Source organism: Diospyros lotus, chromosome 13 (assembly GCF_014633365.1).
Source record: "Diospyros lotus cultivar Yz01 chromosome 13, ASM1463336v1, whole genome shotgun sequence".
In the NCBI taxonomy this organism is placed as follows: Eukaryota; Viridiplantae; Streptophyta; class Magnoliopsida; order Ericales; family Ebenaceae; genus Diospyros; species Diospyros lotus.
The window spans coordinates 6,397,468-6,419,809 of NC_068350.1; the positions used below are offsets into that span (position 1 = coordinate 6,397,468).

At 39.2% G+C, this 22,342-nt stretch overlaps 4 protein-coding genes across 4 annotated transcripts; 1 reads left to right on the forward strand and 3 right to left on the reverse strand.

Annotated features, from left to right (window-relative positions):
• LOC127788761 (protein SMALL AUXIN UP-REGULATED RNA 12) lies at positions 1-403 on the forward strand. The gene has a single exon (XM_052317364.1). It carries the CDS (start codon positions 20-22, stop codon positions 401-403), a length of 384 nt encoding a protein of 127 aa, XP_052173324.1. The 5' UTR covers positions 1-19.
• Positions 404-4,953: 4,550 nt separating this feature from the next.
• Positions 4,954-6,303, reverse strand: LOC127788800 (uncharacterized). The gene has a single exon (XM_052317414.1). The coding sequence runs from the start codon at positions 6,301-6,303 to the stop codon at positions 4,954-4,956; it is 1,350 nt and encodes a 449-aa protein (XP_052173374.1).
• Positions 6,304-12,392: 6,089 nt separating this feature from the next.
• LOC127788885 (isocitrate dehydrogenase [NAD] catalytic subunit 5, mitochondrial-like) lies at positions 12,393-17,512 on the reverse strand. Its single transcript, XM_052317549.1, is given in 8 exon segments — positions 12,393-13,154; positions 15,109-15,181; positions 15,304-15,413; positions 15,648-15,722; positions 15,811-15,972; positions 16,055-16,375; positions 17,159-17,298; positions 17,301-17,512. Coding segments are annotated over 8 exon segments (1,110 nt in total). The 5' UTR covers positions 17,338-17,512; the 3' UTR covers positions 12,393-12,962.
• A 243-nt stretch (positions 17,513-17,755) lies between these two features.
• Positions 17,756-20,403, reverse strand: LOC127788884 (phenylalanine ammonia-lyase). The gene is made up of 2 exons (XM_052317548.1): positions 19,924-20,403; positions 17,756-19,704 (listed from the first exon to the last, which is right to left on the reverse strand). The coding sequence occupies exons 1-2, from the start codon at positions 20,283-20,285 to the stop codon at positions 17,955-17,957; spliced, it is 2,112 nt and encodes a 703-aa protein (XP_052173508.1). The 5' UTR covers positions 20,286-20,403; the 3' UTR covers positions 17,756-17,954.
• Between the last annotated feature and the right edge of the window lie 1,939 nt (positions 20,404-22,342).

Here is a 22,342-nt window from a genome sequence, read left to right on the forward strand (position 1 = left end):
ATATATATATCACATTGAGATGGTGATGAAGGGAAAATTTCTAAAGAAATGCATTAACAAGTGGAAGAGGATGGGGAAGAGAGTGATACCTTCATCAGCAGGCAGCTGTGAATGCTGCTACCAGTGGGGCTGGTGGCCTTCCATTGAAGAAGACGAGTCCATTCCAAGAGATGTTCCAAAGGGTCACTTGGTAGTGTATGTAGGGCAAGATTACAAGAGATTTGTGATCAAAATCACACTGCTCAAGCACCCTCTCTTCAAGGCTCTGCTGGATCAAGCTCGCGAGGAGTATGATTTCACTGCTACCTCAAAGCTCTGCATCCCCTGCGACGAGAACGTCTTCCTCAGCGTCGTCAGGTGCGCTGCCTCGCCAGAGCATCCCGGAATCTCTTTTTGCCTGTGATTTCTCCTGTTTAAATGATCGTGAAGATGATAGGTATAGGCATTACAAGCTGTTAATAATTCATTGCATTTGAATCCAAGATAATCAAATGCTTTTTAACTCGTTGCTTCTTCACCCAAAGAAATGTTCTTAATTCTACGGAGGGAGCTCTAACCAGTCAAAAGTAATAATGCATAACGATGAAAGACACATCTGAGCTCTCTGTACTTGATGTTCAACAACTGTTGAGTGTGAAATTTCTTGGTGTTTTTTCCCCCTATAGAGATGGGTAATACGTTGGTATAAATGAAAGGTTCATACTAAAATTTCATATACCATGATAAAACTCATTAATATGAATGTTTTGAATATACCACACATTTCGTTTTGACGAGGGACAAAAAATAAATGTTTTTATATGCAATTTTAACTTTGTTTTAGAATAAAAAATTATTTTTACAACTTAAACCACGATCTTTTAGTCATAAAGGAACAATCTTATTGTTACAACCAAGACCTGTCCTTTATTTTTCTTTCTTAAATCGAAAAGGAAGATCGGTAAACCACTGGGGACCTTGACTGAGAGTTTGTCTCAACGCTTACCCATTGAGAAATTGAAAGAAATGATAAAAGACTAATGGTGTAAAAAACAATAAATCCCAAATATCTACAGTTTAACATATACAAATTTACAGGGATAAGCTGCAATAGCATCAAATTTAATCTTGTTCCATTCAATAACATATTACTAAGAAAAAAGGGTAAATGATCATGAGAGAATTTACGATACGTTGAGTATCGGGAAATATCAACACAAAACGTAGCCCTTTTTGGGACCAGGGATTAAAGGCCAAGTGGCAACCACACATTGGCTGCTCCAAAACACTGCCGTTTTAGAGCTTGTGTGATTGGATGGTTAAAATGACAACCTCCCTTGTCATTCTATATTGTGGCACGTTTGATTATCCCGATTGCAATTCTTGTCATGTTGCTTATTGTTGTGGATGTCGTTGATCTTATCATCTGGCTTATCTCCGTAGTTGCTTTGCCTCATACCTTACCTGTTTATATCCCTCTACATTTGAGCAAGGAGTCGGGTTGCTTTTGCTTAAGGGTTTCCTCTCATTTTCTCTATACATCTTCTTCTTCTTCATTTTCTCTAGTTCCTTAGGTATGCCTTCTAATCTGTTTGTGGTCTTTGGGCATTTTTGTTACAGGACCAGTGAGTGTATAGTGAGGGTGTAAGTTTGTACAGTGAGGGTGTAAATATTTTTTTGACTAGTGCAGTGAGTTCTTGTCGTTGGAATTTAACGTGAATGTAGCCCTATATTTAAGGGTAAACCACGGTAAAATCTTGTTGTATTCTTTTCGTTTTGTTTTTTGTTTTTGTGTATACATATATGTGTGCTTCTAGCCTTTGAATATTTATTTCAGATTCATTCGGTTTTAAGTGCTAGAGGTGACCGAGCCTATTGCTTTTCCCGACAACGATAGAAGAAGCTTCATGACGCAACTACTTTCCTAAAGCAAGAGTACACAAAATCTACATTTACAGGTCCTCTTACTGAACTATAAAATTCCATCTCAATGTTCCACATACAAAACAGTCTTGCCAACCCGCAGGAACAGTTACTTTCTAAGTAGATGCTAAGCCAGAGACATTGACCTACAATAACGAGGCAGGAACACTAAACTTTTTTGTCAAATGTGTGATCTCCTGTATTCTTGTAATGTAAAGCCACCTGAGACCCTTTATATGACGCGGCCTCTCTTATGCAAGGATGAAGTGAAATAAGTGTAGTGCACTACATACTTCAATCTGTTTGGCTCTGATATAACAGAGTAAATTATAACTATATAAGCAAGAATATATCATTGTCCTGAAGTGCCAAGAGTCATTCAAGAAAGAAAAAAGACAATGGAAATTTCTATCATTCTAGTACATTTGATGAAAAAGCTTATCAACTCCAGCATCTAGTGCAATAAGAGCGAAAAGGGAATACATACTGTACCTGTCATGACAGATATTTCTTCAGGTAACAACTGTAAATGGGAAATAGTTTCACCTTTCCATCCTTGGGAATGCCCACTTGATTAGCACCCGGGCAATGACATTCTCCTATGTTCCAGATGCCTTTGGCCAATGAGACATCCTAAACCTATCTCTTCAACACAAAAAATGCAATGAGGGCTATTGCCAAACAACAAATATGCACTAGCCATGACCTGAGAAGGTTCTTGATTCCTATTTCTGAACAAAGCCGACATACACGATCCCAAAAGGTATGCCCCAGAACAAATTCACAATTATTCTAGGAGAAAAAAAAGTCAAAAGGAACAGAAGAGTTCAGCCCATAGATTGCAGGCGGAAGAAATTTACACGATGTTCATGCAGAAGGGATTCTAAGACAATAAATAGAATGGGTTTAGGGCTACATGTTACATGTCACCTTGTTATCAGCAGCAACATGCTCAGCTATAGGCTGCAGTCAATCTATGGAAACAGTGAGATTGAGGCACCCAGTTCTTGAACTGAGAACCTGAATAAATTAAGTTGGTGAGCAGTTAGATAAATTGTTATCTAACTACTAAATTTGAAAAAAGAAGATCAAAGCAACTTATTGCCCTGATATTGAGGGGACGCACAAGAAATACTTAAAACTTGCATAGTCAACGTTACCCAATTACCATGTCAATAAATGACAAATTACAGTCCCCATATTCAACTTGACGTATGGCATGCAAGAAGTCTGCATTTCCTATACCATTTCCCACCTCCTGAACATAGATGACATTTCATAAGATCAATTGAGGGACTCTGATGTACACTTTACTATTTGGACACTGTTCCACATGTCCAAATGTCTGGGAGGAAATGAGTTGATCCAAGCTGGGGAGTCAATTTATAATCCTTTAAAGAACTAGGCCTATTCAATGGATTCTCTATTCACCGTCTGGGTAGTGATGAAGATTGTAGACTTGTGTGCCCTCAAATCACAAGTCAAGTGATTAAATCATGATAAGTTGGGATTCTCACCGATAGATTATGGGCTCGACTCCTTATTCTGCACAGTAAAACAAAATTTTCACATGAGATTTACCTCTCTTATGTCGAAATCGAGGGCACGAGCGGTGGAGAACCACACAAGGGTGGTAATCCCAAGATTGTAGGCTTGTGTAAATGATAGGAAATATTGTGCCAGATTTATAAATGAGCATTTCTAGAAGAAATTTGAGGGGCGGGCTTAATATACTTATCTAAGGCTGGATTTCACATTTTGTAGCATGATTGTGCTAGAAAATGACCATGAAAACTTGGTTGGTGGAACTGGCCACAGTTTACTTTATGCATAACATTTTGGGGGGCAAAAATAGGCATCTGTTTTATGCTGATTCACACTTTGAAGGAAGGCGTACAACATTTTCTTAGATCTTATAGAAAGAGTGGATTATAAAGGTGTATAGTTTTTGATAGTTTTAATATACTGCACTAGTTCATGGCCATGGATACCAACAGCAGATACTTAGGAAAGGGGAAGCAGTAATGATAGGAAATGACCCTTTTTTCCCAATTCCCGGAGATCCAACGAATAACAGAAATAAGAGATACAGAGCAAAGGTTGTCATTGTAACAAGATTCAGACGCTGCATAGTGCACATACTACACAAGTTAATGCGTAGCAATAGCAGATGCTTATGGAGGGAGAACTGGTAACGATAGGAAATGACCCTTTTTTTTCTCAATTTCAGGAGGTCCGAAGAATAACACAAAGAAGGGATACAGAGCAAATGTAATCACTGTAGCAAAATTCAGAGGCTGCATGGTGCATAGATAAAACAAAAATCCACCATTCTTTCTTGTGTTTATGCGTCCAGCTGTCTTTGTTGACGGGGGCATGTGATAATACGTTCTTAAACATTGTTTACCTTATTTTCCTTTTCATTTGTGTGTGTGTGTGTGTGTGTGTGTTTGGACTGGGAAGGAGGAGGGTAATTGCTACAAATGTAAACCAGTAAAGTACTTAGAATATAAAGAAAATTGCATCCAGAGGAGCTTACATGCCTGCCATGTATGGGGATGATGGTTGTTGGAATGTCAAAATTGCAACCCAAAACAATAAATAACCAGGGTCCATGGTTTCAACACATCCTATACTAAGTAAAGCCAAATTTGAGAAAAAAATATTACTTAGATGTCAATTACAGAATGTCAAAAGTACAACGGGCTATACTGAAAAATGGCCAAAATTGGCCATAGGTTTCTACGAAATGTACATGCCATCAATCTCCCATGAAAAAAAAGAAAAAAGAAAAGGATTTGATGGTTTTCTGTGTGTTCTACGCCATCAGCCTTGCAAGTACAACACAGTTTAGGCAGAATATGACTATTGCCCTGTATAGTTATCACATCAAGAAGACCATACAATGTAGGGCATAAGCTGGAAAAGCCCAAGTTTGAAAAATAATGGCAGTACACACTTTTCTGGAGCACGGTGGCAACACAAAATAATGGCAGTGCTCAATCATTCATAGACTGCAAAGCAAATGCTAAGAACTCAATCATTTGAGCATCATCTCTGGATAAACTCCTCTAGCTCTCTCCGCCCAAATGTCCCTCCAAGATTAGTAGCATCAGTGGATCTCACAGCAAAGTAAAATATCAGCCAAGCCACCATGAAATAAACCTCCATCACGGACTGGAAAGCAGTTGTAAAGTATTTCCCCACATACTGAACCAAAATCCACCTTGTAAATGGTCCACATAGCATAACCTCAAAACATTGAATGACAACGGCCTGCTGAAACATCGTCAATAACAAATAACACCCTTCTCTTACAGTTTCCAGCAAATCCCTCCTATGGTCTACAATTGCAACCCAAGAACCCACAGCAAAAATGAATTCCACAATTATCTCCAAGAAAATCCACACAAGCAAGAAACTTGCAGTATCCTTCTCGAGTTCCCAAATGAATGGAGACATTATCAGGAAAGGCATCGACTTTAACCGCACAAAAATCTTGAAGAATGAATACTGATCTCCAATTTCACCTAAGAACAAAATGCTCAGAATCTGCGTGACTACATCCCTCACAAACCATCTAATAAGAATAAACCCAGAAAGCCGTCTGAAACCCAAACTTAAACCATCTCGCATAATCCGAGCCTGTGGATAGTGCCTCCCTAATATACGATTCACAACAGCAACAAAAACAATCCCAAGAATGAGAGTATAAGTAATTACAAAACATAGAACTACATGTCCATATGCAACACATATCAAAAATACAACAAAGAAAACATCCGATGCATTATGCTGCTGGGGTTCCAAACCTTTAACCAAGAATTCCCAAATCACCGACCTTTCCGTCTCATTATCTTCACCCAGTTCGGGTGAACTATTCACTTTCTTAAACTCATCCGTCATATCGGTCTCCTCCGTCGATAACTCTACAGATCCGAATGTACTCTCCTCGAATTGAAAAGACAACCGCCAGCGAACGATTTCGAGAAACCTAATTCCGTTATCGGAAACAGAATTTGAAAACCCTAACCTGGGGCCAGAGTTCCCGAGAATCAAGAAACTGGCATTAGGCGGCGCCTTGGGGCCGTCATCGCGGCCGAAGAAGTCGCCGTCGGGAACACCGATGCGAGTGATGAGGGGGCGGCGCCGGCGGTGGCGGGGTGGCTGTACGCCGGTGGTAATGTTTAGGCGAGAGAGGAGGAGCCGGAAGGAAGGGTCGCGGTCAACGGAGGCGGCGAGGAAGTTACTGCCTGTCTCGACATAGTAGCGGAAGCCGAGGAGAAGAAAGGCCAAGAAGACGAATGTAAGTAGATGCCAGTAGAAGATTGAGCTTGTTCGCCTAAGGAGTTGCGTGGCACTGTTCACGGCGAATTCCGGCGGATCCTGGGGGCGGTTCATGGCGGCGCCGAATCGAACTCTCTCACTTTGGCGCTCTCGCTTTCTTCTTCGAATCGACCACAAGAATTCGGCTATTCTTCGACATGGAGAGTGGAGGGGGAAGGAAAGAGAACGCGATTTTTATTTGTTGTGTTGAAGAAAATTTTACCGTTGGTTTTAATAAGAAACAGAGAGAGAGAGAGAGAGAGAGGGGGGGGGGGTGGCATTTGTTGCGGCTTAATTAAAGAAATTATAATTTATAATTTTTTAGATTATAATTTTTAAAATTTAGAATAAGTTATGAATCTGTTTGTTGCAATTTCTTAGAAATTGTAATTAAGTAGTTGTGGTGTTTGATACCATAAGCTGTAACATAATTTATTTTTGTATAATTATCCATAATACTCTTAGTAGTTATAGAATGATAATTTAAAAATTAATTAATGTATATGTATAAGTTTCAAGTGTTATAAAAAAATTAATTAAAGTATAGAGAAAGAGAAAGATGACGAAAGAGAGGAAGAGATTTGAAAATGGAGATGGCGATGGAGAAGAAAAACTAATGATTGCGTAGACAAGAGGGTAATTCTTTACTAACAACAAGAACAAAATTGTCATAAAAATATAATTATTTAAGTAAAAGTTGTAAAAGCTAGGGTACCCCAGCTTTGAAAAAGCTAGCTTTTACCCCTTCTAAAAGCTAGTAAAAACTATAAGTTATAATTCTATAAGCTAAAACAAACATTAAATCTCAACTTTTTTGAAACTAGAATCTAGAAGTTGCACTTTTAAAGCTGCAACAAACAGGACCAAATTATGCTTCGTATGGTAGTTTGATATTAAATAATAATTGTATTATAAGTAAGTTTAATTTTTCGTTCCTTTCGTGAGCTTTCTATTAAAGATTCGTGCAAAATAAAGTTAATCACTATTACACGTATTTAGTAAGAACTAACTTATTAAGAAAATATTCACCATTAGATTTTTACTTTGGGAGAGAATTGTCTAGATTTAGTCCACACCTTGATCTAGTGTGCAAAATACCCTTTAACTACATTCACTAACATTTTCTTTAAAGTTGTATAGAATTACACAATAATTCAGACTTCTTATCAGACCCTGATATTCAAATGTGGACCCTCCTTAAATATATTCACCAATTTTATTCAAAGTCATTGAACATTAGTCTCAAACAACATCTATCCCCATTATCTATCCACTCACTCACTCACAATGTTCCCACCATAATTGCCAAATTACTAACTAAATAGGTTCACTAACAATGACATCCCTAATAAATTCAAACTACTTGTGATTACGCTTTTAACCTCATTGGATAGTTCTCCCATCACACGTCACTCGATCACCCATGCTTTTTCATCAAGAGCAATGATGGGTGTAAAGTGTGTGAGGTTGAGACTTTCCAAGGATGGGGTATAAACATTGCACTCGGCAAAGATCTTGTTTTTCTTCTTCTTCTTCATTTTCATGGGCTGCTACACTTGAAAACCTAATGCATTTCAGTGTTGTATTTGTCCATTAATTTGCCATTTTGAGTGACTTTGATTTCTCATATACTCTTTATCCTTTATTGATCATTGACTTAAGTAATAGAAGAGATTTTCTGAGCAAGTTCTAAATAAAATAGACAGAACAATCTATTTTACAAACAACATGCATGCCGCTTCTATTGAAGAAATTTTATCATCAAAGAAGCCAACTTAATTAGTAAGTTCATAACATCATCTCAATCCATACATTTACAAAATTATTGATAACAAAATCTTGAAGCATAAACAAAAAGATATATTCATCATTTTTTATAAATGTAAGAACATATATAATAAATTAATGTCTGCATTCTATTTTCTTTCACTTTCACCTTCTTTTTTTCTCCATAAGCTCTGGTTCCAAATATGGACGAGAGCAAATTTTCTTTCCAATAAAAGGAAAAAAAATAAACAAAAACAAATGAGAAAGAAAATGTAGAAGAAAATTAAAACGAGTTAACTGTCTTTTCCTTTTTATGTGTTTATGTCGCAGGGAATAATCTGACCTTAATTCCCATGCATCATGGCCACGGCGACAGGATCACAGTAATCCTCTTGTGTGTGTTCCAGATGCTTTGGGCCACCCGGAAATTCTTAAAGCTATCTCCTCAACATTCTCAGTCCTGAGAAATTAAGGTTCCTACATCACGAAAACATCTTAAAATTTATCCAAGACATCCGTTGCCGGTACAAACATTACCTGCCAGCCATGAACTCTTGAGAAGGTTCTTGCTTCTGTCCCGTTTCCAAAAACAAAGCCCACGTACCTAGAATGAGAAAATGCATCATCCATATATATATATATATGTCGATATATATTTTCATTGCCGACTATATATATATGGTTAGTGACAAAAACAAAAAAACATAGGAATCAGAGCTAGCTACGGTAAGAGCTTTTCTTGTGCATATCCTTGAAGAATTAGCAGATAACAGGAGCGGAAAGATTCATCATGAAGACCTGCAGACGGATCATAAATCAATGATATTTAATTCTTGCAGAAACTACTGCAAACACACACATATCTAGGTATATATGTGGGCGGCCATTTCAATTATATGACAGAAGAAAATGCCTTGTTATTTGCAGCTGCATGTTCAGCAACAAGCTGAACGCGGACTCTGGGGAGATCTACAGTTGCATCAAAATCTTATTTTAAGGGAGAAAATAGAGAATTGAACAACAAAATTAAGGAATCAAATGCCACTATAACTCTACAAATTAAATGTGTATTTGTCTCAGAAATTGGTTGAATACTATACTAAGGATAGATTGCAAAATCAAGGAGGACATGACACGATTTCAACCGAAACACTGGATTCAAAAGATTAATTGTTGATTCAAAGTTTTTAAAGCGTGAAGATTTCAAGGACTTGAATATTTAGGAGTTGAAAAAGTTCAAAGAAATGGTGTAAACAACCATGCATTGGCAAGATCTATTGAGCTGGCAAACCTAGATAAGGGTGAGCATTCTGTTATTTTTGTGATTTGACAACTGAATTAACTTATCTGAACTTATATACAACAAGAGCGCTCAATTGAACCGAAATTCGGGCTCAAGGTCCAACATGGCTCACATTTTTACGTGGAAGGCCAGGCCTAGCTAGCCCAGCACACAATTTTTTTGGTGTGTTCAGCCAGCTAAAGATAAAATCTGCATCAGTTGCTGAAATCTACAATCTGAAAATAGCCCAACACCACCAGCATTCATAGAATGCAAGGAAAATGAACCCCCCAAAAAAACGTCAAACTTAAAGCTTGTACCCTTTTTCTTTTAATTTATTCTGAAATTTCAGTTTAGTTTATATATTAATCATTAAAGTCTATTGCAATATGATGATGTGGTTTACTTGCTGCCCTAACCGTTTGTTATCTGCTCTCAGATGGCTTATTGAACGATCAATAACAAATACAACAAGTGAGAAAAGCAGCCAAAGATGCAGGTAGTAGATTGATTCTCAGGCAATAGATTGCACCAAAAAATAGAGGTTCGAGTCATGACAGTCGCAGTGTGAGAATTTCACCTTTCCTGTGGAGTGACTCTTTATGAGTACCATATACTGTACCTCTTATTTAATGTATTGTCGTGTACCGTGATTAACCCCTCCTACATACATGGAGCAATGTGTAGGACCAGTGAGAAATTTCACCTTTTCCACCCAAGTGAGAAAAGCACTTACAGACTAGAGTTGAGCATGATATGAATTGGTTAAACGATATGAATTGGTTAAACGATTGGCATAACACTGAAACCCGAGAATAATAGATCTGAAAAAGGGGGCAAATTTTAGACACATTCAAGTCAAATGATAATCTAGAATAAAAACCGCAAGTTTGAAAAACCATCTTAATCAGATATTTATCAGACTCGGAACCCGTAGGAAAGCATACAAACCGGAAGTATGCAAGGCAATCGAGACCAGTCCAAGAGAGGGTTGCCCAATGCCCATTCCCATTAATAGAATGCCCTCGCAGGACTCCATCGCTGCTGCTCAGTGTTGAGATGGGATGGGAAGCTGGAAATGGCAAAGCCAGGCATTTGCCGACAGAGAAGGAAGGAACTAATAAGCTGGCTGGCTGGCTCTATCAATCTACATAAGATAAGATGTGCAGAAATGGCGATTAGATTATTGATTGATTGATGGGGTTGAAAAGGGCAGAGAGAGGGGCAAAGCGAGAAAATGGTCAAAAAGTAGTAAGTGCTGGTACGATTAAAAAAGTACCGACGATTACTTTTTCATTTTATTTACTAAGTGTGAATTTTACGGGACTAATTTTTAAAATTAGGCGACTTTCTTTTCCTATACATTATTTAAATATATTTAATAAGATCACAGTCTACACATACTCAAAATTAAACATTCAGAGTAATCCATGTAAGATTTGTTTTTCAATTTTATTATTATTTTATAGTTAAATGTTGTCTTCTAATAATAATTCTGCTTTTTAAGTTGTCGCACTGATTTAAATTCCGATATTTTATATAAAACCCCAAGTACTTGATCATTGCATCATGCTTGTAGAGGCTACTGCATCTTCTTATTCTTCTTCTTTTTTTTTTTTTTTTAATAACCCAAAAGTCAGAATTTACATCCTACTATTCTTGGGAGAAGTGGCTCTCACCCCAACCCACTTTCAGGTAAATCATAATTTAATCTAACGCATTTAGAAGATTTTAAATATGAGTTCTCAAACATATCTATCACCTACTGTTGTCATTAGAGTCACCCATGGGATGTACATCTTCTTTTCTTTCTTTTTTTATTCACCTGAGGTGTCTGAGTTTTGCACAGCTAATCCCCAGGGGTGGGTGATCTTCCCTCCTGATGCATCATCCAGATAAATCCAGATACAGACACAATCTATACACAACCGAGCTAGACATTCGGCACAGTTCATGCGAAACTTAAACCTTTAAGAAAATCACCACACTGATTCAAACCTTAATACTCCATATAAAACTCTAGATGTTTTACTACTATACTATGCTCATGGAGGGCTACATCTTCTTTTTCTTGGGATTATTATTGTCCTTATGTGGTCCTTTGCATCTCACGTCCTCGATTTCGACAGAGAAGGTAAATCGCAGATAAAGACTTTATCTCATTGCACAAGATAAGGAATCGAACACACGACTTACTGGTGCGAATCTCAACTTTATCGTGGTCCAATCACTTGACCTATGCCCTGAGAACCTATATCTTATTCTTCTTAGGATTACCATCCTTACGCGATCTCCTATCGCTCGTGCCCTCAATTTCAACAGATAAAGTAAATCGTAGATAAAAATTTTATCTCACTGCACATGACAAAAAGTCGAACCCATAACTTAGTGAAACAAATATTAATTTATCATAACTCAAATACTTAACCTCTGCCCTAAATTTTAATAGAGGAGATACATCTTCTTCTTCTTCTTAACATGCCCTCCTCGAGGCCCCACCACTTGATCTCACGATTTCTTCTTCTTTAGTGTGATGGTTGATAATAGTTCTAGTTTGACTCTTGCCATGCCACTCCCCAATTCCCCGCAGCCAGCCTCATGTCCTATATATTTTTTTTTATAATTTATATACTTATTTAACAAATTTTTAAAGATTATATTCTTAAATTTATAATTATTTATAAAAATAAATATTTTAAAAAGTAAATAAAAAAAGTCAGTTCAACAAATGGGGTGGTGGAGACAAACAATACTTTTCGCCATTTCTTTTAAGAATTGAGTTGATTTTTTTCATTTTTGGAAACAAACACAATAACTGAAAACAACAAAATTAAACGAGAATGGCTACAAGTATAAATTTTATTATTATCCACATGTGAATAAGAATAATAGTTTAAGATTATTTTTTATTTATAAGCAAAATTTAAGTCAAAGTAAATTTGGATGTTTAGATAAATAAATGGAATTAATTTAAGTTTCATGATTTAAAAATCCTAAAACTTAATCCCCAATAATAAGCACTTACAAAAAAGCTTTTGCAAAAAAAAAAAAAAAAAAAAGCCAACTCAACATCTCAAATGCTATGCATATTCTACAAATTTACCACAAACACATCTCAACACCATGTAATTTGCAATGTGTAATAAAACTGCAAGAATAATAATATGATACTCAAAAGTTAAAAAGACCCACATTGGCTGAATATGTGGGCGGAATGGGAATGAGATTTTCAATTTCAACCAGCCAGCCCACAGATTCGGCAGATGTTTTCGGGCTGAATGAATATATCAGTGTGCATTAGGCAAAGAAGCTCTCAGCAGACATGACCAGAGGAGGGCTAAATATGGGGAAGAAAAATTGCCTAATATGCTTTAATTTATTCAAAGTGACAATGGCAGACAATGGCATTATGAGTATTGAGATTCTCTGGTGCCTCTCTTTGCGTTTCAACACTTAGCAAAGACCGACCAGTTTGACCTACAATGAATGCAAGCTTAATCAAGTTCTCCCCAAATCACATGCTGTTGGATATTAGTTGCCCTCATGAAAATCAACGACATGTGGTGGTCTTGTGCCCTCAAAAACTGCTAGACAACGTTTACAGCACATCTTCGAAAAGGATATCGCAGGGAAGAAAAAGTGTTCTCAACCCTACCCATAATCAAACATTACGAGTGCCGTGTTCTTAGAGATGATCAATGATTGCCTTCGTGAAATCGGCCGTTGATGAAGAGCCGCCGAGGTCAGCAGTCCGGTACTTTCCTTCGGCAATTGTGTTGATGATAGCATTATGGATCCGATCAGCTTTATCGCTCAGTTCCAGATGGCGAAGCATCATCACAGAACTCAACAGTAGAGCAGTTGGGTTTGCCAAGTTCTATGTATAGATCCAACAAAAGCAGCAGGTTAATTAACAAGTCGAGTTCTAGGAGATGAAACGCAGCACAAAAGAAATAACAGTTTTAAGGACACAAGGAGATGGAGTTCCCAAAAGAGAACAGCATATCAAAGAAGCAGATAAACAAGCGGAAAGACTCGAGCAGATGTAAGAATCCTCCAAGCAAAGGTTGGAAAGGGAAGTGTAAGGAAATATGATTACCAGAAAAAAGAAAAAGGAATTATATGCAATAGATCACCAACCAAAGTATCATTTAGATGGATGATAAAGCTAGGCTGTGAAGTCCACATTTCTATGGTTCATGGAAGTAGATTCAATGTTATGTGAGATATAATCCGACCATTCCTATTTACGAACTTGGACAGACTTTTTTTAGAAAAGTAACAATAATCAGTGCACTAGAAATCTCCAAGAACAGGGTATAAAAAGCCTGCGTGCATAAGCTTGTAACCACTGGCAAGAAAATGAAAATTCCAGTCTCAATTAGGGAAAAAAAAGGGCAACTAGGCTAGTATGCCCTTTAAACACTGGCAATAATGTTTTATAGCCTTGAAAGCTCTACAGTTCCTCTCCAAATCACACAAAAAAGGATAATAACACATTTCCTTTAATATTGTCTGAGGAAACTCTGAGGCAAAGACCACATAAATCCAATACTAAAATGAATTAAGACAAGTCATCTGGGAAAAAAAAAAAAAAAATGAAGACACCACCACGTCAAGCCGCAGGACAACGAAGAAACAAGTGGTTCACTAATTCCTCAATTTGCACAAGAAGCACCAATCAACCATGACCTACCATTTCCTCCACAAATTAAGGTAAACCAAATTGAGGCATCCCAAATAAAGGTGGCAATGCGCCCTTCATATCCAAATCTCCTTCCAGGGAAAATGGCCTGGGAGACAAAGGACTTATTAGAAAGAAGAAAGCTGGAATGCCCCCATTTCCCAGTGGGTACTAAACCCACATGCCCTGCCTACTGCTGGCATAAAGCAATCATGGAATGCAAACTAAATAAAGCAACTGCAAAGCCCATATTCCAGTCAGGAAAATACAATTGAAGCCAGGGGGCTGAGCGATACCACTATTACTACAACAAAACATTAGAAGCCTTAATCCCACTAGGTTGGATCTACGACTGAATAATACCACTGGGAAAAAGAAATCTAACCCTAGGCTTTACTGGATAGGAAAGATCAAGGAAGACAGCTGACAAGGACCTGCACCTATACCAGTCATCTAACCAAAACCTAACCTGTGGCCCTGGAAAATACTATTTAAGAAAAAGAAGAGAAGAATTAAAGGATTACATTGTCAAAAGTCATCTATCATTAAACTCCATTATGCTATGCTTCTCAGGCGTAAGGGTTAGCAAACAAGTATTGAAGCTTTTCTCAAAGAAAGGCTACGTAGCTAGCATAACATCAGCACCCCCTAATACTCCAACAATGATGAAAAGAAGGCTAAAATGAAACAGTACAAGCATGGAACTTCTATCTCAAACTGTAAACAGAAACCTGCAACCTCCCCTTCCAAAAAGAGACCACAATTGTACTCTTCAAACCTACTCTTCCACATAGAGGAATTTTCATGAAAATCCACAACACCAATAGAAGTCTCCACAGAGGAGGCTAGTAGAGAGCTAAGAGAGGATCCCACAACAACCTTCCCACTGTGCCATGAGGGCCAAATACACCTGGACAAACTTAAATAAAACAAGACCTGGACTAAAGAAATAAATATGACATATCCACTATTTTCATCCTTGTTCTAACTCAGGTCATTGTATCAAATAGATTAACCGCACTTACACTAAATATTTGGCTAAAAGTCAGGAAAATGGAATTTTCAGTCAAACATAGAAGTGAAAGCCGAATAGCAATACATAATCACCACATACACAGGTAAAAATGGTATAGATGTGATCACTGACCTTCCCGGCAATATCAGGTGCAGAACCATGTACTGCCTCAGCAAGAGCAATGCCTCCCTCGCCAATATTGCAGCTGCATAGGATGTCAAATCAATTGGGAAAATATGCATGTTCTATTGCACATTTCAGTTTGACGTGCTCATATGTGTGTGTGTGTAATCTCAACAATAAAAAATAAAAAACAAAAGGAAATACCTTGGTGTCAAGCCCAAGCCCCCAATCAACCCAGCACAAAGGTCACTGATAATGTCACCATAAAGATTAGGCATCACTAGAACATCAAAAAGAGCCGGATTCTTCACAAGCTGTATACAGAAAGCTGCTGGTCAGTAAGGTTTCATTCAACTTACGTGACATATCTTCGTTTGCAGAAGAAAAAATATGGAATGCCTTCTCAACTATGTTATCTTTCTTACAATGATATTGTAATTTTCAAGAAAAGAGACATGCAATAACAGGTAAACTAGTAGTACAGAGGAATAGTTATTCCACTAGAATACTATAAAACATGAAAATCAATAATGAGAGTGTGTCTGTACCATCATACAGCAGTTGTCAATAACCACTTCTTCATATGTGATCTCTGGGTACTTCTCTGCAACCTCACGACAACACTGCACAGAAATAAATTGAATTCAAATGTGATATCACATACAAAGACAATCATATTGTTTACAATTTAAGCATTTCCTCGCCTCAAACCTTGAGAAAAAGACCATCTGTTTTCTGCATGATGTTTGCTTTGTGAATTGCTGACACTCTCTCTCTTCCATGGGTCTTGGCATAGTGAAATGCATATTCAGCTACCCTAAGACTTGCTTGACGAGTAATAATCTTCAAACTTTCAACTACACCCCTCACCACCTATCAACAGAAGAAGAACCCCATTAAATCAGAATGAAATGGATTTTTTTCTATGAATATGTAGATTGCTACATAAACTTACTTGATGTTCAAGACCACTATATTCCCCTTCTGTATTCTCCCGGATGGTGATGAGATTTACATCATCATATCGAGTCTTGTAGCCGGGAAGACTGTAGCAAGGTCTTACATTAGCATACAAATTAAGTTCTTTCCTTAAAGTAAGGTTCAATGACCTATGACCCTTTCCAATTGGGGTGGCCATTGGCCCTTTTAAGCCAACCTTGTTGCGCCGTACTGATTCTAAACTTTCCCATGTGAGAAAACTCTGAGTTCTAGGATCAACTTCCTGCCCAACATAGTGTTCCTCCCATTCAATTGGCACTTCAGCTGCTTGGTATACCTGCATTAGTGAAAATGGTCATATTTGCAACAGCTAAAATTATCATCAACAACAAACAACAGCATCTGACATGAAAGTTAATGGCACAAACAACTAATTTGGGGTACAATAAAATAGACCCACCTTTTGTATTCATCAGAAAATTCTAACCTGCCAAAAATATGTAGATGTTGCATTGCAATCATTCTACAAGCCTCAGTAGCACAAACTAAGTTTATGTGTTTTCATACTGAGAAACCTTGAACATGGGAATTAATAGTTGAGAACCATCTGAAAAGGCAGTACTTTACACTACTACTGTTCTGATAGAAGCTTGTCGCAGAAACGAACTTGCAGATAGAATCAAAATGCAAAACAACTTCCTTCATTCTATGAGAGACATTGAAATTAAGATGGTTTCTGAAATTTCAATATAAGAACAGAGCACCGCAATTTTCTAATCATGTCCACTGTTAGTCGCAAAGCAAACAGAGCGATTTCCATTAATTAGAACAACAATACAGCATGGTAAATATAAACTTAGGTAGCCCCAATTCTGCATACCCATTAACATTGCAAGTAAACATCATCAAGAACAAACCACCTATACAAAATACAAAATTCAAATTAACGAAACCTGAACCCGTAATCTAAACATGTTTACCAAAATTCAGCTGCCACCAGTTAATTTACAGACACTTGCAACGTAACCAATAACAAATAAGGATATAGTGATGAAAAAGAGTGTGGCGGGCGCGCGAGTGTGAGAGAGAGAGAGAGAGGAGGAGGAGGAGGAGGAGGGACCTGTTTGACGGACTCGGCGATCTCGGGACCGATGCCGTCGCCGGGGAAGAGAGTGGCGCGGATGGGATCGGAGGCGGAGGACAGGCCGCGATCGAAGCACGAGAAAACCCTAGCCGATGGAGCGGAAAAGATCTGGCTGAACGGCTTCGCAGGACGCGTCTGGCGATTTGGGCAGCCATGAAGGAAGCAAAGAAAGAAGCAACAAAATCTGTAAAAATTGGAATCTGTTAAAGTACGCGCGTTGTTGGTACAATGAAATGAAAGCTTGCTCCCACTGCTTCGCCTGGGTTATATACCCCCTTCCCCTTCCCCCGATTTTGACCAATTATTCGCCTGCCCCTTTTCTTTTGCCAAGGATCGCCAGAACGCTCTATTTATAGCCAATTTGCCCATTTTACTCAAAAGACGCTAAAATTCTCAACTTTACACACTTTGGGCTTCTAAATCGATTTTTAATTTTAGTTAATTCAATTTTATTTTTATTATTTCAGCTAATAGTAATACAGTTAAAAAAAAAAAAAAAAACTGGGTGTTTACAAAGTTCGAATAACACAGTGATCGCTGGAACATGGAAGTGATTTCATGAAGGCACATCTATTCACTAAAGTAACTTTGGCATTACAGTGTTGCTTTTGAGTAACAATGTATAGAAAGAAGGTAGATACAGACACATTGGACTGTTATAGTGCCATAACAAAGACAGTACACAATTGAAAGGAAAAGGAAAGTAAAAGTTTTGGAATGAAATTTGAGGACAGTAAAGAGACCAAAAACCAATATGCCAATGGTGGTATGCTCAACGGATTGGAAGAGGAGCACCATTCCATTCCTTGAGGCAATCCAGCAAGGGATCAACCATCTGCCCCTTGCACATTGCTGTGAACACCTTGTCACACTCCTCGCCAGGTGACCGGGCCTTCTCACCGGTCAGCAGGCCGGTCCCGAGCTCCTCCCGCACAAACTTGTACAGTGGATAAGAACAGCACTCCTTGATCCGGTTTGGAATGGCTGGATTGCCGCTCTCAACCGCTGCTCGAACGTTCTCAACCTCTTTGGGCAGCAGGGACTTCAGCTCCTCCTCAAAGGCCCCAATCTTTTGGAAGATTGAAGTGCCTAAGTTCTTCTCGCCTTCGCCATTTTTCAAGGCATGGTTGACTAGGACTTGTCTCAGATTTTGCATCAACGGGTAGGTCGCGCTGCAGGGATCGTCAACATAGGCAAAGACGTACTCGCGATCCACCACCCGGAGTAGGTCCTTCTCGCAGAACCTCGACGGGTGAAGCTCCCCATTAGCCCCCATTGACAATACCCGCTTAGCCACTTGGCTGACGGTTTTCTTCACACTCTGCTTCAAATTCTCCTCCAAATGCCTCAAATCAATGGCCTGGCAGAGTGCAATTATGAACGTAGATGCCATGAGCTTCAAAATATCAATGGATTCGGCTGTTTTTCGAGATGAAATCAGGCCCAAAGAGTTGACATCTTGGTTGTGTTGCTCTGCACTCTGGACATGATTCGTGACTGGATTTCCAAGAAACTGGAGCTCCGAGCAGTATGCAGCCATGGCAATCTCTGCCCCCTTGAAACCATAGTCGAGACTCGGGTTTCGCCCCGCTGAAAGATTCGATGGCAAGCCATTATTATAGAAGTCATTGGCAAGCTCGGAGAATTGGGCAAACATGAGCTTCCCTATGGCTGCAATGGCCAAACGAGTATTATCCATGGAAACTCCAATTGGGGTGCCCTGGAAATTGCCTCCATGCAAGGCCTTGTTCCTCGAGACATCGATCAGCGGGTTGTCATTAACCGAATTTATCTCCCTCTCAATGGATTTTGTGGAGGATCGAATGACCTCAATCTGTGGTCCTAGCCATTGCGGAGATGTTCTAAGAGCATACCTATCTTGCTTTGGCTTTTGCAATGGATCCATTTCATGAACCTTTTGAGCTGCCTTGACATAATAGCTTCCATCCAGAATGTGTTCCATTATGGCTGCAGCCTCAATTTGGCCCGGATGGTGCTTTAATTTATGTGTCAAATGGTCTGTGAACTCTGGCTTGCCCTGCATGACTTCGGCAAAGATGGCGGATAAAATTTCGGATAAAACAGCGAGAACGTTGGCTTCGAAGAGGACCATGGCGGCCATGCCGGAGCCGACCGCAGTGCCGTTGACAAGAGCCAGCCCTTCCTTAGGCTGCAGCTCGAAGAACCCGCCCTCGACCCCGGCAAGCTGGAAGGCCTCCTCGGCGCAGAGAGTCTCGCCGTTGGGCCCGACGGCTTTGGAATTAGGCCGGCCCGTGAGAAGGCCAGCAATGTAGGAGAGGGGAAGTAGGTCGCCGGAGGCGGTGATCGTGCCGCGTAGCGGCAGGCATGGAGTTATGTTGTTGTTTAGGAACTTGGTAATGGCTTCCAGGATTTCAAATCGGATGCCGGAGTATCCTTGCAAAAGTGTGTTGATCCTCACGAGCATGGCGGCTCTGGTCGCCGACTGCGGCAGTGCATGGCAAGATTCCGATCCATTACCAAATATTCCAGCGTTCAAGAACCTGTCATGCATTTAATTGTAACTTATAAAAGGTACAAAAAGGACAGCCATTACCAAATATTGATAACTAGAATAGTAATTAATTCCTGTTACGTGATGGACATATAAATGAAACACCACCAAATGATTGCATAAAAACCATAGGAATTATTAACATTAAGAAACGCTGAACGTCAAGAAAACCCCCCCAAATTCCACCGGCTACAGGTAAGAAGTTTACCTAATGAGCTCGGCCTGAAGGGCCCCGCCTTGCTTGGTCCGCCTGTGCGAGGTGGCCCCGAAGCCCGTGGTGATGCCATAACTGTCAGTCCCTTTGTTCATGCTCTCCATAACCCAGTCGCTGCTGGCCTTGACGCCGGCCCGGGCGGCCTCCGACAGCTGCACCTCCACCTGGCTACCGCGGGCGGCGATGGCCGCCACCTGCGCTATGGTCAGGGTCTCGCCGCCGAGCCTCACCGCCGGCTTCCTGAATTCCGCCACCATGCGCTTCACCTCCTCCAGATGGCTCCCCTTGAGAGCCTCCGCCGCCACCCCCCAGTTCAACGGATCTTCTTGGCCCTTAACCATGGCTGCACCCTCCATGTAAGAATAGTTTCAGTTCAGAAAAATGGGTATGGAAGAAGAAGAAGATCGGAAATGGTGGGGATTAATATTAGCTAGCTAGGCTTCAAGGAAGTAATATTTTTCCTGGAGCTTTGGGTTGGAAATCATGGGGTATATATAGGGAATGGTGACTGGTGAGAGAAGAGCTTGAATGGGGTAGGAAAAAGAAAGGCTCTGGTAGGTGGGGAGGAGGAGAGATGGGTAGAGTGCCAAAATGGGGGTTGGTGGGGAAGCGATCCAGGCCGTTGATGGGAGGGAATGGAGGGCTGGGATGATATGATTGGGTGTAGGCCATGGGCATGCAAACAGGAGGGCTCTCTCGTCACTTGTCATGGGGTTGTTGGACGGCGAAGGCATTGGGGTTGGTGAGATTTGAAGTCTGAACATTTCTGGGCAAAAAAAGGCTTCAACTCCATTCCATTTCAATGTGGGCCTTAAACATCAGTTTTTCTTTTGTTTAATGTTAGCCTCTAATTTTCGGCAATTCATAACATAGAATTAATTGCTAGCTAGCTAGCTAACCGAAAGGTTTCAACTTTGAAGTGAATAAGCCAGCCAGCCAGCCTAACTGGCTATTTGAACAATTGAAAGCGTTTTTTCCCCTAATTTTTATATATGTTGTTTGTCAGATGGTAAGAAGGCATATTCGTGACGGTTAAGATTTTTCTTCTGTCTGTGTTTGTTTGTGACCTTTGTGTGTGTGTCATATGTGACATGTTGCTAATTTTTGTTGCAAATAGGACTTTAAAAACAATGTTGTTGTTACTGTATATATGTGTATATATATTATTATATAATTAAACTTAATAATATACGGCAAACAAGTAACTGTTCTACTCAACATCTTTATTGCTTATTTAATTCCATGTCTTTACCAATTAAATCCCATGCGAGACACTTTAATTCAGGACTTCTAATTTGTACCCAAGCCGAACTCCTCTTAAGCTACAGAAAGTCTGGTGTAATCTAAACAAAAACCCACTAATATCTACTACTGTGTTTAGTGGGTATGAGCCCAAGAGTCTTTAGGCAGGTGCCTATCCTTCCCTTTTAACTTCCTTGACCTAAACATTAAAATTGTTTCAATCTCATTCAAATCATTCATCAACTACCAAGAAATTGAGTAGCTTGTGGTCGACTCTCGATCTGTTTCTCTTACATTGCTCAGTTCATTGATTAATAATGAATGGCACAATTTATTAATCCGTACGTTTTGGGGAAAAAATGTTAAAAAAATAACCATACCAATGCCTGGTTAGTATAACTACCATCATTTTCTTTCTTAAGGAACTGGTCTTCACAAAGTCCCCAACAAACAAGCCATAATAGTTGTCTATTTTGTGCGACAATCTTGTGTTCTTTCTTTATCTTTTCCATCAAATGATTCTTGGCAACTGGGTAATTTCATAGTCATTAATGTTCAGATATTTAACTTATTTGGTCTTCTTCTTCATGTTTGAAAAGGTTGTTGGAACTGAGTAATTTCATAGAAATCATGCAGACCCAAGAAGGAAAAAGGTCCATTTATGGCAATCACTGGGAATATTCTAATATCCTGTTGCCTATTTTCCTTCTCTTTCTCCAACTTTGCATTTTCCGGGAAAACTTCCCAGAGACAGAAGTGATCTTTACTCATACCGCTGTTCCATTGGCCGCATGGAAAGGAAGATTAAATTTAATTACAAGCTTCTTGGGTTCTGAGTCAAGTCATCAATCGATCAATATTTCTTAGTAATTTCTAGTTTTCTTGGTTATTTTTCTTTTGTTTAAGATTTTCCAGGCAACTTTGCAGTTTGAATGCAACCTTTTCTTTTGCTTTTCCATGATGTTTCCTGCCCATATGCTTTGCAATTGTTGTTGCCTGATGACTAATAAATAGTGATTTGAGCATTCATATGTACTTAGTTTGAACATGTGCAGTCAGTCATGTCTCAAGACTTTGAACCTTCAAACTATAATCACTTTTTCAGGCTCCATCTCTCTCTACATGTTCGATTCTTCTTTTTATTGTCCCCCTCTCTCAACATCAAATTAAG